Raw genomic sequence first — 17,961 nt, forward strand, 5'->3', positions numbered from 1 at the left:
GCTGGAAGGCACATTTTCAAGCTCATCCAGTCCAACTCCCCTGCCGTGGGTAGGGGCATCTCTCACTAGCAGCCCCAGGCTGCTCAAAGCCCCGTCCAACTGACCTGGAACACTTCCAATGATGAGGCATCCACCAGTATCCCCAGGCCATCTATCAAACCCTTATCTCTCCAATTCAGTGGCGAGAATGATATGGTAAAAGTATAAAAATATTCATAACATGGTCTTACTGCAGCATGCAAAAAAAGCCATACGTGTGTGTGCTAACCTACTTTTCTGTACTGAGTAAAGAGGAATATATTCACGTACACCTATCTGATCACATATAAAAACTAGATCATATATATAAATAAAATGCCATGAAATAAAAACAAATATTGAGAAGTCAACAAAAAAATTTGTTTGGCAAAGCTTGGCTGCAAATCAATTTCCTATTAGTAAATCACTTTTAGTCTTGTAAGACAGCAACTCAGTAATCAATTGGCAATCCAGATAAACACACATACTATTTGTATACCGTAATATTTATCTGTTCTGTTATGTGAGATCTGTTTCAGGCATTTAAAAACACATTATGTGGCATTTCACAAACTATCAGGAATTAAGCAAACAATTATTGTTTATAACTGTTAATTATTAAGCAAACATTATGCAATACATTTCAAAAAAGCACGATGAAATGTTTTACCTAAAACAGCAATAATTTGCCACTGCATGCATATTAAATATTTTTGCATCAAAACTTCTAGGGCTAATCATCCATAAAAGTAGCAGAATTTCGGTCACGAAGGCCCATCTCTATAAAAGAGAATGTGCTTATTGGGGATACTTACTTGGGTTCTTAAGGTAAAGACAATCTATTTTTGATGCAAGATGGGAGTCCGCCTTTTGAATATTTAAAAGATAATACTTTTATTGAATTTTTTTTGTACTTTACTTTTTTCAGTTAGGTGACAACAAGGCATTACAAAAATTATTCACATGAAAGTGGCTTGAGTTCATAACCTGGTACACCATTCCCTGTGGAGATCACGTTTAGTAGCAGGTAACTTGGTGGCTTTAATTCCACAAGTAAACCAGTTCATCAAAACTCTATTAAAATGTATTAAAAAAAGGAATGAAAAGAAATAAAAAACATTACAAATATGAAACAGTAAGTCACAAAAAGCCTTGTTATTATTTAGTGAAATATTAATGGATGGTCAGCTCCATTCAGTTTCTCTTTTATGTAAAATAAATAAAGGATACAAACCGAAGATGATAAAGATCAGACAAACTTCTACATTCCACAACTTCCTTAGCAATAACTTCAGCTAGCTGAAAGATGGGAAGAATCAAGTGGGGGCAAAAAATTTTCTGTAGTTCTTTAGATAAAAGGTCCATAAAATACAAAGTGCATGTCTGAAAAGAAATTATTTTATTTCAATCAGTGAATAAATTTTAAATTAACAATTACATCTTCAGTTCCAAATTTTAAACAAAAAAAAAAAAAAAAGTTAAACAAACTTTCAAACTGAAAAAGCAGCTAGGTACACAGAAAGCCAGTGAATTTATTCTGTAAGTTAAGTTCATTTCAGAATGCAGAGGATAGGCTAACACTTTGGGAAGTATTAATGAATACTATGATGAGGAAGTATTTTTGACAGCTGTCTGAACATACCCTTTATCGCACCAACAGAAAAACTGAAATGCAACATAGTTCTCTGCTACTCATTTTTTTCCTGAATAATAAATGCTCTAGTATTTTGAGAAGTATACTTACAGGTTTTGGGAAATTATCCCAGTTAATACCGTAACTATTTGTTTTCTGTTTAAAAGTATCTCTGATTTCATCGGGACAGTCATAATGAGCCCATTCTTCCACACTTGCTGGTAAGGTATGAACCGATCCTTTCCCTTTAGGCTTCTCTTTCACAACAGAGAGTTCAACCTATAATAAAAAACAAGAACATTTATGAGGCCAAATTAACATTCTTATTGGTATTAAATATCTACATAACTTTAAAAAAAAAAAAAGCTATCTGCTTAATATCTTTTGAAGTATCATCTCTTTTTTTTTTTTTTTTTTTGACTTCTAGACTGTGGGTTTTACAAAACAGGAGCATTTTGACCACTGCAACAAACAAAACAAAAGAAAAAATATCTGTAAATTTATGACCTGTCAAGTCCACACAATCAAGAGTGAAGGTATGATATACAGATATACAGACTCACAGAGAAATTCTTCACAGACTATGGGAGTCTTTACAGGAAAATATCTGAACTATTCAACAAATGAGCCCCGGGAAACATCTCTCAGGAGGAGATCATTGTTTTAATTCCACAGGAAAGGGTTCTTACTTGTTTCTCTTTCTTTTTGCCTTTCTCTTTTTTAGGAGCAATTATTGACCGTGCCTTCTGAGGAGCTGTAAATTGTGAAGACTTTGATAATTCTTTTGTAATAGGTTCTGATGCTGACAACGATACCTAGATAACCAAATAGTTACAGTTAATTATTTCCTTTTTTCAATAATAATGTCAATTTCTAGTAATAATGATTATTCACCATAAGTCACTATCTACCGTTATTAACAATCGTCACATAACATGTTATGTTTGCGTAAGAGCTTTCTTCAGAAAACTAAAATTTCAAAGACTCCCAGATGCTCGCACTGTTTGTACCAGCATTTAGGATGATCATGAAAAGCACTTCATCAGCTGAGAAGATGACATCATCCTTGCGATAAATACTACTGCTACTTTTTTAACCTATATGGTTGCGAATTCAATTCTTTTTTTTTTTAACTGCTAGTCTAGATCTCTTAATCTTCTACAAAGCATGAATCTTATATCAAAGTAATCTGTAAGACTGCAAAGATCCACTCTGTTCTCCTTCTGGATTAGTATTCCATAACGCTATGAATGAATGTTATAGAAAATATATTTCTAAATTTCTATGCATCCATTGAAAACATCCATTGAAAGCATCCATTGAAAATTTCTCTGTGCATACAATAGCACAGCTTCTGATCTTACCTAAAATAAATACAAAAACCCACAATGATTTGAGAAGATGAATATATTTTGCTGGAGGGCTCAAAAGTAGAACACAAAATATGAACAAAAGATCATGCTGGATGCTGCACAACTTGTGAAAATTTCAAATTAAAGGCAACACATGTCTTCAAAAAAAAAATCAGAGGCAGCTGATTTGGCTTGGATTATTTAGGTTTTCAGAGAACATTTTAATATCTTCTACAGAGTTATTTACGGAGTCCTAAACACTTGAGAGCCTGCTTAGAAATGGACATCTGCAGTTGTCTGCTTTACTTTGTACTCCAAAACAAGGTTAAGCTGTCATATAGTACTTCTATTCCTTTAATGCCACATGGTTATCCTTTTTTTCACAGTACTCTTCAGCTGTAAATATGAGTTTTTAGAATTACTGTCATTGTCCTACAACTGGCACTGACATTAACTCTAATTTGCTTTATTTTTAATAGTTTGTTCAAACAGTAATACTCCTTTCAGGTTTTTTTTCTTCTATTAAGACACTCAGACAATCAAGTTCAGGATATTAAAAATTATGCTTATACAAAATCTGAAAATATCAATAGTCAATTTTTATTTTTCAAATTCCTGTCTTCCATCAATTGTTAGAGTCTAAACTGATTTCACAATGAAAACCTGATCATAATTACCACAAGAGTAACACATTGCAGGTTTTTACAGCTACTTAGAATAAAATTGTGCACAAGCTATGGTTTACCAATCTAGTTGATATGTCCTATGTAAGATTATTTCTATAATGATTTGCCGCATTACTATTGTCAAGTATCGATTTAGTCTCTTCAAAAATTTACTTATATTTAATATATAATTGTTTTCCTATGATTTTTGTTATGATTCTCAATAGCCATTTAAATTAGGCATTCATATCAATGAGAAATGAGATATATTTGTTTGATTTGAAACGCTGTAATAATCAAAAAGTGATTAGAGAATAATAATTGGTGGTCACTGCCTGCCTACACTTTTTCTCAAAACTTTACAAATGAATCAACACCTGCATTTAATTTAACTGTCACACAATTCCTTTCAGTCAAATGACAGCCCCTTTGATTCAACCTAAGTGAAGGTCCATCTGTAATTACTGTTCCTCAGAAACGTCGGCGATGTCCTCAGCATGTATTCTGCCACTACTGACATTCTTTAACAATTACAAATACAAAATTTTAGAACCTTGGAGTACGTTCATACGTTTTGTGCCAAGAGAAACAATGGGCCACTGCTTTTATCCTTAGTCTCTTCTCTGTTTTCCTGAGAGAAAAATTCTTGTTTAATCCTTAAAACTGAGAAAATACGCTAACTATACCATAAAATTGGAAATTCTAAAGACGTAGTTAAAACACCAAATGAACAGCTGTTACCATAATTACACAGGATAACTTGAAATATACTGGCCACGTTATAACATAACATAACATAAAACATAACATAAACCACAACATAACATAAACCACAACATAACATAAACCACAACATAACATAACACAACCTCACCTGCCAGATCCGGACAATACAAGCATATGCCATCAAACAGTGCTGCTGATGAAAAGGAGAACTATGACCAGAAATTAAAGCCATTAATGTCTGTACTCTGAACAAAGCTTCCAGTTGTTTAATATTACTAAAATCTTCCAAATTAATTTGGGGCATGGTATCATTTAATCCAATGTCTATCTTCAAATTTTCTGTAAGCGAAAATTTTGGTGTTGTACTTCTTTCTGTTAAAAAACAAATAACATGCACACAGTGACAGTATTTAAAAATGTATTCAAAAGTTAAAATTTCTGAATTGAAAATGAAAATATTTATGGAAACAAACAGAAACATGGAAACCCATCTACTGACTGTCGTCTTTTGGTGACGCAATGCTACTTGTACCATGTTTTTAATGAATAAAATAACAGATACGTATATTAAATGATGTAAGTCTGACACAAATTAAATCCACAGCAAACACACTTTAATTATGTCTTCTTGAAAATAAATCTGTGGTAAAGACAGTCTAGCTTACTAATTTCAGATACTTAAGTAGTCTTACAGTCAAATCAGAATCCTCTTGATCCTGGCTAGAAGCCATGGTGGCATAGAAGCCATGGTGACCATACGCCATGTCCTGACTACCAGTAGCCTAGTCAGCACGAAGTGTATTTGGCCAGCACTCGTGCAAAACAGAAACAGGCAATAATCCACTAACAGATGGGTCAATGTCAACTAAGTCGAGAACACAGCTCAAGGTCATCCCTGTGTCTGTAATGAGGTATCTGAATGGCTCTTGATGGCAACTTCAGAAGATACTCTGCTACTCAATCCTCTCCTTTGTGCCGTATAATTCCAGTAATTTTTCAGTAAACACTGATGTTTTATACAAATTCCAACTCTGCTTGAAGTTCAGCCCAAAACCAAGTCATCAGCAGATTTTCAGCTTAAAGTGAAGTACTGTTAAATGTCTTAAAGTGAAGACACTGTTGTCTTTCAACATCAAATTGATGTTCTACAAGATAAAGCAGAGTGCAGTAACATAACACCTATGACATAATCCAATGACTGTTACAGATGAAGTTATTAAAGTAACAAGCAAATTGAGTGAATTCTGAGCGTGACTAACACAGTATAAAGTTAGGTAAAGGGACAGTTCAGCAGATTAATTTTATTTTTTCCTAATAAAAGACAGATGGCAAGATACAGACAGGATAGGTGACCTGCGAAATTGGCAGGAAACTGGCTAACAGGCTGCACTCAGATGATGGTGATCAAGGGTTTTCACTCAGGCTGACAGCTTGTCACAAGTGGGGTCCCCCAGGGATCAGTACCCACGCTGTTCAACATCTTCATAAATGATCTGGACGATGGGACTGAAAGCATCCTCACGCAAGTTTGCTGATGACACCAAACTGGCTGGTGAGGTGGACACGTCAGCAGGAAGAGCCTTCTTACAGAGAGACCAGGACAGACTGGAAAAGTGGGCTAGAAAGAACTGTATGAAGTTTAACAAAGACAAGTGCAAGGGACAATACAACCAACGAGCCCAGTACATACTAGGATCTGTGTAGCTGGGGAGCAGCATTGCTGAAAGGGACTTGGATCCTGGTGGACAACAAGCTGAACATGAGTCAGCAGTGTGCTGCTACAGCAATGAAGACAAGGTGGGTCATGGGCTGCATCAGCAGGGCGTTACTAGCAGAGGCACAGATGTTGACCACCCCACCTACTGTCCTCAGTGCTTGTAAGGCTGCAGCTGGAATACTGTGTCCAGTTATGGTCCTCACAAATTAAAAAAGACACAGACGGACCAGACAGAGTTCAAAGTAGGGCCACAAAGATGATCAAAGGGCTGGAGAACCTGCCCTATGAAGAAAGTCTTAAGGAGTTACGTTTTTTTCACCCTGGAGAAGAGACGACTCAGGGGGACCTCATTACAGTTTTCCAGTACTTAAAGGGCAGCTACAAAGAGGACAGAGGCTCTCTCTTCACAAGAAGCCACGCAGAGGGGACAAGGGGCAATGGATACAAGTTACACTGGGAGAGTTTTATCTTGATATAAACAAAAATTTTTACAGTGAGAGCAATCTATCGGTGGAACAACCTCCCCAGGGACGTGGAGTCCCCATCACTGGAGGTTTTCAAGACACAGCTGTCAGGGTGCTAGATAATCTCATCGAGGCTCCCTTTTCCACAGAAGGTTGGACCAGGTGATCTTTTGAGGTCCCTTCAAACATGGGCTGTTTTATATTTTAATCTAATTTTTCTTATTATGTCGGTTTCCATTAAAAGTTTTGTAAAAAATTTCTTGAAACATAGGGGGTGTAAGAAGTCCACTAACCATAAGCAACTACTGAAACTGCGTGGGAAGATCGTGAAAGAACAAGTACAAACTTTACATCGCAACAGGGCTGTAAAAAAACCCAACAAAACCACCAACAGAAAAGCATGAACAGAATATTGCTACTGTGACTTTAATCAAATGTGTGATACCAGAGATACTGAACATTTATCTTTTTCAATGCAAACTCCATAAGTACTTCTCTGATCTATCTCATCTATCCACACAAAAATAAGAACAGAGCAGTTGATGATTAATGCCACACGGTACAGTATTGTTCTAGAAATTAGATACTTTTTTTTTTTTTTCAGAATAAGTAATGGGGTATCCTATCAAAATAGGTCGCTGAGTCCATATCACTGGAAGTGGACACAAAGTAAAATGACCAAAGAATTTTTGCAGAGTTACATAAGGACTTGAAAGCATGCATCCCTTTGAAAGTAATTTTTGAAAAATCAATCCTAAAGTACTAGATAAAGCCAAGGAAAGAGCAACGAATCTAAGTACCCAAATCCTGGCACAGAAACCATTTCCTACAGTTACATCTGGCCCTCCATGACGATGCATTTGAAACATCGAGCTACTGAGCACTGCCTCCTGGTGGCACCTCACAACTCAGGAACCCCTGCGTCAGACAGGAGCTGTATCTTCCTACACCAAAAGACCGAGGGTAGGTCTCCATGGTGCAACACAGAATTCACAGATATGTTTAAGCTAGCCTTGAACAAACGACAGTGAATACTGGAGAAAGTACCACCAAGCTGGTGCCATTCTTCGTGGTAACTAAGCCGTAAATCAAAATATCCTTTGTGTTTGCTGCTGAGAAATTCACAGAATCACAGAATGATAGGGGTGGCTGAAGGGACCTCTGGAGACCATCTAGTCCAACCCCCCTGCCATAGCAGGGTCACTCCTCTGAAGGATATACACCTTTTACATACCTTCTTCTTGTGAGGACTGCATAGAAAATTTCATATGCAGCAAGAGATCTACCACCCAGTCCAGAGGTTTAATAACATCATTGAGGGGAAACTGGTTACAATATAGCCATTCAGCAAATTCCATCAGGTAATCAACTTTCTGCCATTCATTTTCCTGTTTATATAAAAGTAATAAAGGAAGAGTTTGTTTACATTTGGTGATGTAAACCATCAAAAAGAAATTACGAAGTTCAATATAGTCTTAACAGAAGCAAAAAATAATAATTTGACAGTGAGCAGTTTTATTGGCATCACATAATCAGAGTTAGGCTCAATGGAACGTAACAGAAAACTTTACCAGTTAATTCTTTGCTTTATCGAAATTTCTTGCAACTGGCTACTCTTAGACATTTTCTTTGACGTGACTCAACTGAATTTTCACTGGATACCAAGATTCAACCATACACAGTTTTCCAACTGAAGTGTAATTTCAAAGTTATAAAAAGTAATGGTCAAGTATATGGCCTTCCTACCAGCTCAATTATATACTTCACAGAACTTGCAATCTTGTGAATCCCTCGAGAAACGTCATTCTATCAGCACTTGAACATATAGTAAAACCCGACAAACCTGTAAAGCAATGATTGCGTTTTGAAAACAGCTTAACTGTCCAACAATACTTCTGGAGCCTGTTACCAAATGACGCCACATATGTGACAAATAATCTTCACTTTCATCTCTGAATTTCTGCATGTCCATCATAAAATTGTATCCCGATCCTGCCTTCACTGCAGCCATATGTTTAAAAATCAGGCTAGAAAAAGACAAAAAAACATGGCAAATTACTTGCAATTGTACCTATAAAGTAACTTTGTGAGTAGGGTAGATATACTAGTTCATATCAGTATAGTACAGAGATGTAAAGTACATAAACTGACATAAAAGGGCATATATCTTTGAACTCAGTTAAGACTATGTAAACAGTACTCTAGATAATTTAGTTTCCATTTAATATTAACGTCTTTATAGCTAGGAAAATTAAAAGTTTATGCTATATAGCCACAATTCATGTGCCTATTTTCTTGTAAAAGTAAGATACTACTTATATACAAGTTTTTTAAAAAAATAATTTACAAATATTATGAACAGATTAACAATAAGAAGCACTGCCAACGTATGTCTCTTCCATCGAAAAGACACAACAGTGTTTTCTGTTGTAAGATCTGACGAGCTGACAGAAACTAATCATAATATTTTCCAAATGCAAAATAAAAAAAATACTCAAGAGTTTTACACTTCTCAAGAATCAGGATGCTTATTTTAACAAAAATAAGTCAACCAGCTTACAGCCTGTGTCTTGTCTGAGGCAAAACTTTAATAGCTTCATCCAGGACTTTTAGTGCTGTCTCCCAATCAGCTTTATCAGCATATATGTGGAATAATAACCCATATAAGGAGGTTCTTAATGTCAGATCTTCCTCAGCACCTTTGAAGTATATTCAAATGATTTATTAATATACTGCAGAATTAGAATAATGATATTACAAAATACTGTTTTTTCTTTTATTACCAGATCAAAATAAGTTAAGAACATGCCTGGGAGAAAACATCCATCTGATAACCCGACGTTTTGAAAATCCTTTGTAATCCACTGATGCAAAGGCAACGTATCTTTCTTCTCCTAAAAAAGACGCCCAAAACAAAATTTTTTTAAAAAGCACCCTTTATCTTTTGGTTAACGTATGTATTTAAGTATTACTGTACTTCTGTTTCATTTGTACACCAATTAATATTGTTAATATGAACTAGTAATGTGTTACCTAAATAGCTACTTGTGCAGGAGCTGAAAACCACAGCCATTTCTCCAGAACAAGTTTATAATACAAAACCAATACAGCAATAACCAGACTCGGTAACATTCAACCAGTTACATTGATTAAATAACGTGAACTCTTGATGTACTCTGTCAGAGACCCACACGAGTTGAGGCTGGCAGGGCCCCTCAGGCCTCTCCAGTCTAGGCTCCTGCTCGGAGCAGGCTAACACAGAGCAGGTTGCTCCGGGCCTTGCTCGCTCATCTTCTGAGCGCTCCAAGCTGAGACTCCACAAGCTCCCTGGTCAGAAATGAGCAACAGCTTATTTTTTCAGACTATTTTCAGATCATTTTTAAAAGGTGACTTAACATCTTTTGTACCATATAAGGTCTCCCCGGAGCCTTCTCCAGGCTGAACCCCCCCAGCTCTCTCAGCCTGTCCCCACAGCAGAGGGGCTCCAGCCCTCCCAGCATCTCCGGGGCCTCCTCTGGCCCGGCTCCAACAGCTCCGTGTCCTTCTGCTGTTGGTGCCCCAGAGCTGGAGGCAGCACTGCAGGGGGGGCTCCCCAGAGCGGAGCAGAGGGGCAGAATGCCCCCCTCACCCTGCTGTCCACGCTGCTTTTGATGTCTTGCTTTTTAATACAATTTATTGAGGGTTCACTCTGAAAATACGCTGTGGTAGTGAGTTAAGTATATATACATAATGAAGTATTTCCTTTTATTGGTTTTAAAGATATCACCTCTGCAAATAACTAAACCTTTAGAACTGTGCCTATGGGCAATTACTGTTATATACCCAAACACTGTCAAAGTTCCATTAAGTTTACAATCTTCACTGCACTTCCAAGTACACGGTGTACTCATCAGTTCTGTCTCCTACACACCCAGAATCAAGCAGACCAGTCACCGTCTCTGACTATTTGTGATTTATACATGGCTTGAGCACAAATCAAAATTAAGTTTTCTATTCTTGTACTACACTGCTTGATGATCTAAGGTGCAGACTCACATTGGTACCACTGAGCTTGAATGCAAGAGTTATTAATAAACCCTTCAAGCTCTAATTGAAATTGTGCCCATGGAAATGCACAGGAGAACTCATATCAGCTTCACCGACACGTAAATCAAACCTAGAAAGAGAAATGGATTAGCTCTGGAGAATTTTGAAGTAAGAAAAGTTGTAAATGTGTAGGGACGTTTCAGTGTGCAGAAGAAATTCCATATGGCGAGATGTGATATACAATATACATCACCTACATATTGTTTCAAAACGATGTCTTCAGTTTACACGTGTTCATAATCAACAAGTATTTAATTTTGTCACTGACTCCCAGCACAGTTTGAATTATAACTACTTCCTATTGCCAAAGTGCTAGTCTGTTAAAAACTGGAGATATGCAAAGTAAAAATTCGTTTTTACAGGTAGAAGAGAAATTTCAATTTGCAGGTGTGGGGAACCTTAATTTAGTCACTTTTTTTTTCTGAGTTCACGTTTTAAGATCCGTTGTCATCCTTTTTGGATAAGACTCTTTTTTCTGGATTTTCTTTCGAATATTTTCTAAACATTCCCTTTTGTAAGCTTCACAAAGTGAAACACTACAGCCCTTCAGACAGCAAATTATTTCAAAAAGAAAACTGTTGCAAGTCTGACAATTACCTAAAACCAGAAGAATCACTAAATGGAAAAGAAGAATATGTGATTCCCTGTATGTGTGAATGGGTGCTATGTGAATGCAAGTTAGAAACCATGTATGTGTTTATGACAAATAAGTCACTTGCCCCTCTTAGGAAAGGTATCTTGAAGAATGCATCCAGAGCTTCAGAGCAAATGAAAATTATTCTTTATCACCAGCACCAATCACTAAACACATGCACAATTCACAATACCTATTAGATATTCTTACCTGTTTATTTTTAGATTCTGCTTTAATTATATTCTTAAGAATTATTTCAGTAGGTTCTTTAAATTGCTCTCTGTCATTTGGAGAACTTAACAAAGGTAGACATGTATTCCAAAAGTGTCTGGCTGCAAACATGACAAGGGAATAATTCCTGGCTTCACCTGCGTACCTGAAGAAAATGAAGTACAGCTTAATAAAGGAAAACAATCACGCTCTAACCAAAATAAAGGATTTTACTTCTACAAACATCCAGGTTTACCTGACCTAGGCACCACCATATTTAATCTCAGCAATGAGATGGCACATGTGTACAGTCAAGCAGTGGAGCAGGTTTCTCACAGAGGTTGTAGTCTCCATTCCTGGAGGTTTTCAAGACCAGACTGGACAAAGCCCTGGGCTGGCCCCGCTTTGAGCACGAGTTTGGACTAGAGCCCTTCTGAGGTCCCTTTCAACCTGATTTTACTATGATCCTATGACATTACAAGATCAGCTATGTGGAATATATGGTATTTGATAAATTTACTGAACTGTAAAAACCTGTCAAATCCTTTGTTAAGCATTTCAGCTCACAATTATTTTGATTTTTATCAGTCTTGGGAGAGAATATGTTGATCCCCAGATCTGTAAATCAAATTTCAGGTCTGTTTTATATTAGTCCTCTCAAAATAAAACATACCTGGCACTCTGAACAAAGGCTTTTGATGCTGCTATGCGCAAATGTTTTCTTCCAGACAAATTTTCCATTATACTCTTCCCTTGTATACAGGCAGTAATGCTTAACATTTCTTGTCCCACTCTGTTACCAGGCCTGAATAAAGGCAAATAATTAAAGAAGTGCTAGTCTTACAGTCTGAGAATATACTAGTTCCTATTAATGATACGTTCAAGTTGTTACTAAACAGATGTCCCTAGCTTTGGAAGTTACAAATGCTTCTACTGACTTTTCTTTTAAAACCAGAAAATATTTGAAAAACTGAACATTTTGTGAAAAGATATCAGAAATAAAATATCTTTTTCACAGCTCTAATGAAAATGACTGCAAATTTAGATTAAAAAAACTACATCTACATTTAGCAAGGGGAGAAAACAGATTTGGGGTTTTCTCCTCATTATTCACTATCGTACATCAAACAAAATATTAGTCCAAAGTCAAACTTACATGGCAAGCAATTAAGAACAGAGATAAGGAAAATTAGACAACTTCTGATAATTTCTTTTGGAACTGGTCTTGCTTATGTCTGGTAAAGTATACACAGGGCTTTGGACCATAATCTGCTCCATTTAAAAGAAAACAATGTAGATTTCAGTCCCAGCAGTTAATCAGTTAAAAATAAATAAGTAAATAAATTTGGTGTCTCTGTTTAACTGTGATTTTGTAAGAAAAGAAGTAATGCAATTTGCAAGGGTTTTTTTTAATGCCTCAGCTACAACATGCAACCATATACAGAAATGTAGACATTCTAGTTGGTCCAGTTCCTATCCTGTGGTGAGAACTATCATGCAGTTATGATTTGTGTTTGTGAGAGGACACCAGTGTTCTACATTACAAGTTAACAAAAACAAAGTTAAAAATAAGTATTTAATCCTCCTTTGTCCTGAAGTTGTGCTTTACCATGGGAAGACTAAGTTTATTTTCCATTTCTCTGGAAATAGCATTTAAAATCCATGCCTACATTTCTTTGTCAACTAATCAAACATTTCATCATTCACTACTTTGCAGATTGTTAGATATGCAGCAAATATTTTCTCAATTTCTGTAATGTACTGAAACTATATATTTCGTACTAATATATCTTATTTGGCTTTACATGTTTTTCCCCATGTAGCAAACAATCATGAATTTCAAAGAGCAGAATTTTTTTTTTAAATAGGAATTATTTTTCAGAGAGAAAAATGAACAATAAGTTATATTCAAAGTGTTTCACATGCTTATTTCAACCCTCCTACATTCCAACAAACTGTTACTCAACGAAGCTGATCCCTTCCTCTTTTGATACAATAACATTCTGGTTTTGGAGGAGGTAATATTAAAAAATAGAAGGATCAAAAGATTCTTCCTTTTTATAATAAAGGACTCCATCAACAGATCCCTTTATATACAACACCTTTTTTTTTCTTTGAGATCAATGTTTTAAATTATCAGTTAGGTAAGACACTGGGCTTTTATAGAAATGAGTTACATTCCTATTGCACCCGTATGCATAGTTGTTAATAAAGACCATAAAGGCTACTTGACACCAGAGTTTGGAATAGAGTAGCTGCCATCACCTATTACCACTCACAGCTCCGTCATGTTCCGTGAACTGTGTAGACCCTTTGTGTGACCCAGTTCAGCACTGGAAGCAATTAGCATCAGAAAAAGAACTAGAATAAGCTACTTTCTGCTTGGAAGTTACAAAAGTGTGAAAAGACCACGATGGCCAGAGAACATTTCAGAAAAGCAATGCTCCCCAGGAAGACGTCTGAATGCACATATATGTATGACCTGTTGTCTCACTTGGATAACAAAATTCATATTTCCTGAACTGGGTCCAGAGCCACAATCTGGATCTCACACTGCCTTTTACTCAAGCTACGCTGCAGAGTTAAAACATCATCTGCAGTACTTAAGTAACTGGTAATGACAGAGTCAGCAGAAGTAGGAAAATTTCACTTTCACCCCTAACTGTACAGTTGCTTTGTAAAAAAAGATTCTTTCACTTTTGTTTAAGCGATCAGATGCATTTACTCTAGATGCTCATTTCAAAATTTAATTCAAGTATACCACAGCATCATGCAAAATTCCATGTACTTACATTTCATATTTCTTAGTATCTCTATTGCGGAAAAAATTCTCATCTGTTTGCAAGATCCTTTTAGAACAAGTTGTCACTATCTCATAGTTATGTGATAGATATGCAAAATACGTAAGTCGTGTCAGTGTCTGCAATTCCACTAAGGAATCTGGCCAACTGCATTCTAAAGCCAATTTCACTAACTGGGGGGGGAGGGGGCAGTGGGGGGAAGAAAAGAAAAAAAGAAAAGAGTTAAAATTCTCAGGTTTTTATCATGCTCTTCTCTTACATGCTTCTCACTTACATGCTTACAGCTTACATCCACCCAGAAAAAGTACGTGATAAAACAATCAAGAAAAACAAAATGTTACAAGAACGATCAAAGTATACAATAGAGAAGCATCGCTCACCCTGTAGCGAGTATTACAATAGTGTATGTACATCCAGGTTTAAGTATGCATGCCTTTTGATCAGCAGTATCTGCCAGGACACATAAATATGTCCTCAGTTCTCTTCTGAAAAATCAGCGGAATGGGACTTCTGAAATTCAGAGTCCATTTTAGTTTAGCCAAAGGTAAGAATGGGAGATAGAACTGGTTTTACAACAACAGTGTTTCATATATAGTTTTATTATAGGATCTAAACATCTTCCTTGCTTTTGCAGGTGTCAGTCAGAAAGTTCCATCTTTTTAAGATAATGGGAATTGTTAACCAATTGGTCAAAATGAGGATATTACAATACTGCTCTCCAAAACTAAGCCCCTGAAGTAATAGCTAAAGATAACTCATAGTATTTGGCATAAACCTGTAAACCAATTAGAATTAGATACCCATATATTTATACTGACAGAAAGATGGACTTCTGCAAAAGTGTAAGACAACGTCACCAAATTCCTAGCTAAATGGGGAAATACATCTTAGTCCTTTAAGAAAGCTCTTTAACAGGAGGTAGAAATTATAAACACAGTAATCAAACAGGTGAGACCACAACTCACTGTTTTGAAAATATAGGGTATAAACCTTTCTACATCACCTTTATTCCTCTTGAATAGCTTGGTAACCAACAGTAACACCGGAAAAGTGTAGCACTATTCAGCATGAGTAATTATGGAAAACTGATCAAAAGCAAGTACTTTAAGAAACTGTGACTCATATAAAACTCATCCAAAAGCCACCTGATTCTTTAAATTGTAGTCGTGTTTTACCTTGCAACTGCCAAAAGTAAATTCAATATAACGTAAAGTTTTCTGTTGAAATTCTGAATACTTCCAATACAAACACTAAAATACACCTCTCTACAACTCCCTGAATGGAGGCCATAGCGAGGGAGGGGTCGATCTCCTCTCCCAAGGAACAAGCGACAGGACAAGAGGAAATTTTCTTCACCAAAAGTGTTGTCAAGCACTGAGCAGGCTGCCCAGGGAAGCGGTGGAGTCGCCATTCCTGGAGGGATGTAGAGGTGGTGCTGAGGGATATGGTTCAGTGGTGCACTTGGCAGTGGTGGGTCAACAGACTTGATGATCGTAAAGGTCTATTCCAACCTAAACGATTCTATGATTATGTGAAGTTTTCTCCACACAAAAATGGAAGGTCAGAAGTATGGGTCTGTACAGAATTCATCTGAACCCATTATGCTCATCTGATGGTTATGGAAATAATCTGTGAGAGCAACATGGGAATAATTCTAATACTGGCATTCTAATGCTGGTTTTTGGATAAATGAAAATATTCAGTCACAAAATTCTTCTACCTGTCATAACTATTCAATCTCTTGGAAAGTTTTAAAGGAAGTAATGGTACAATAAAAGTTTCAAAATTAATTTTGCTTCTACACAAAACTGAAACTGAAAGCACATTTATACTATGCTATTTCTTAAAACTTGAAAGCTAATAAAACAAAACTAAATACCTGAGGTAAGCTAGGCGCAGTGAAATCCATGAGGCCCAAACCATTACATGAATACATTTCTAGACCAACAAGAACTCTTGCCACAGGATTTTGTGCTCCATCATCATTCTAAGCAGAAATAAAAATTTCACATTAACAGATTTTTTTTTTTTTTTTTTCAAGTAAACATTATTAAGGACATTAATTGAGATGACAAGGTAATAATAACTGTGTTTGAAAACCTCAATTTGCATTAAGCAAGCTTCCTCTCTTCACTATGTCCTTAAAATGGTGGATTTTATATATTTATTTACTTTTAATTAACATTGTGAACTCTGAACTACTACAGTTTCAACATTAAAAAAACCATAGCAAGAATACAATGAATGTAAATTCCATATATCACTGAGGGATTAAGGTTTTATAAACAGAATAAAATAAAAAGATAGGAATAAAATATTTTCCAAGTTACTAGGTCCATATTCCATATATTAAGAGACCGTATTAAATGTTGATATAAATACGGTTGATTTTTCTTAATATTTTTATGTAGCAATTTTATTATTTTAAATGTATGAATTCAAAACCAATTTTGTTATACAGTCATCATATGCCAGACATCACCATAATTACTCTTAGCAGCTAAAAACAGAGGGTAGACTCAATGCTATGCCCAATGTGAAAAATTTGCTGCATTCCATAAAGATTTATGGGAACTACAGCCAAAATCTATTTTCATCATTGTATTCAAATATATAGAAGAAAACACACATTGGTAATTTCAGTAATTATTAAACGAACTTCTAAATTTTTTAATTTTTCAAAGAAAAGTTTAAACATTATGCAGGATTTCAGAGATATAATACCTCCTCCTCAGTGCCAAGTTTATGTCCAATCTGCTGGTGGTTTAACTGCTTTGCTTTCACCCAGGTCGCAATGATCTGCTGTTGTGCAGCAATAGGTACTGCTTCACTAGGTACGGTTCCAGCTGTCGCGTGTAGGGCAAATTCACAAATCTAAAGCCAAGAAGAAAAAAAAAAAGTCTGAAACAGGAGAAATGTGGAAAGCTCTTTTGTATGCAACATGATGTCAATTAGTTATTTTAAAATTGTTGCATATGCACCTCTAAGACTAACAACATCTTATTAAGTCAACCCATACAGCAAATGGAAGTTACTGTACTCAGCCCCAGTTGGTGAAGAACTTCAGCATGCATTTTGGGAGGACTTGTGCTGACTTTAAAAGATGGTAGCTTATTTTTTGGAAAAATTTGTACAATTTAATTTATATGAATTGTCATATATGACAGCAGACCAAAAAAGACTATAAAAAATGAGGGCTTTGTACCTCTAAGGCAGCTTTGATATCAGGAAGTCCACTGGGATCTACTGAAAAAGACTGGATGACATTTGCTTTTTCATGTTTCTTTGCTGCAGCTTTTGTGCTTCTGTCTGTTGCTGCATCGCTTTTTTTCATCTCAACAAGTTTTGGCTTTGGAATCCAACGAAGAATTAAGCCCCGAGCCAAAGCATTACATAACATCAATAAAATCGTAGTACTTCTGAAGAAGAAAACAAAAATCAGAAGTGCACACTGCATCAGATCAAAATAAGAGGATGCAATAAAGTTTATTACTTTCAAGTAATAAACCTTACTTGAAGATGTAAATTTTTTTAGGAAGCAAAGTTATGGATGTTACAAAAAAAATTTCCCATTGGAAAAGCAGTTAAAATGGTTAAATGTACAAAAAAACCCCACAACCAACTTCCATAGTTTACATGATACTTTTTCAGCTCT

General features: G+C 35.9%; 1 protein-coding gene across 1 annotated transcript in view; it reads right to left on the reverse strand.

Moving 5' to 3' along the window:
* Window positions 1-1,127: 1,127 nt before the first annotated feature.
* Window positions 1,128-17,961, reverse strand: part of LOC141737157 (cilia- and flagella-associated protein 46-like) — a 48,678-nt gene continuing 31,844 nt past the window's right edge. The window contains exons 19-32 of the mRNA XM_074571796.1: window positions 17,512-17,725; window positions 17,031-17,180; window positions 16,186-16,293; window positions 14,298-14,479; window positions 12,179-12,310; window positions 11,506-11,671; window positions 9,385-9,469; window positions 9,136-9,274; window positions 8,419-8,602; window positions 7,810-7,963; window positions 4,543-4,766; window positions 2,341-2,466; window positions 1,763-1,930; window positions 1,128-1,401 (exon numbers count right to left, since the gene is read on the reverse strand). Coding sequence (XP_074427897.1) covers window positions 1,225-1,401; window positions 1,763-1,930; window positions 2,341-2,466; window positions 4,543-4,766; window positions 7,810-7,963; window positions 8,419-8,602; window positions 9,136-9,274; window positions 9,385-9,469; window positions 11,506-11,671; window positions 12,179-12,310; window positions 14,298-14,479; window positions 16,186-16,293; window positions 17,031-17,180; window positions 17,512-17,725 — 2,209 coding nt within the window. The 3' untranslated portion in view covers window positions 1,128-1,224. The remainder of the gene's footprint in view (window positions 1,402-1,762; window positions 1,931-2,340; window positions 2,467-4,542; window positions 4,767-7,809; window positions 7,964-8,418; window positions 8,603-9,135; window positions 9,275-9,384; window positions 9,470-11,505; window positions 11,672-12,178; window positions 12,311-14,297; window positions 14,480-16,185; window positions 16,294-17,030; window positions 17,181-17,511; window positions 17,726-17,961) is intronic.

The sequence above is a fragment of the Larus michahellis genome, unplaced genomic scaffold, assembly GCF_964199755.1.
Source record: "Larus michahellis unplaced genomic scaffold, bLarMic1.1 SCAFFOLD_204, whole genome shotgun sequence".
Lineage (NCBI taxonomy): Eukaryota > Metazoa > Chordata > Aves > Charadriiformes > Laridae > Larus > Larus michahellis.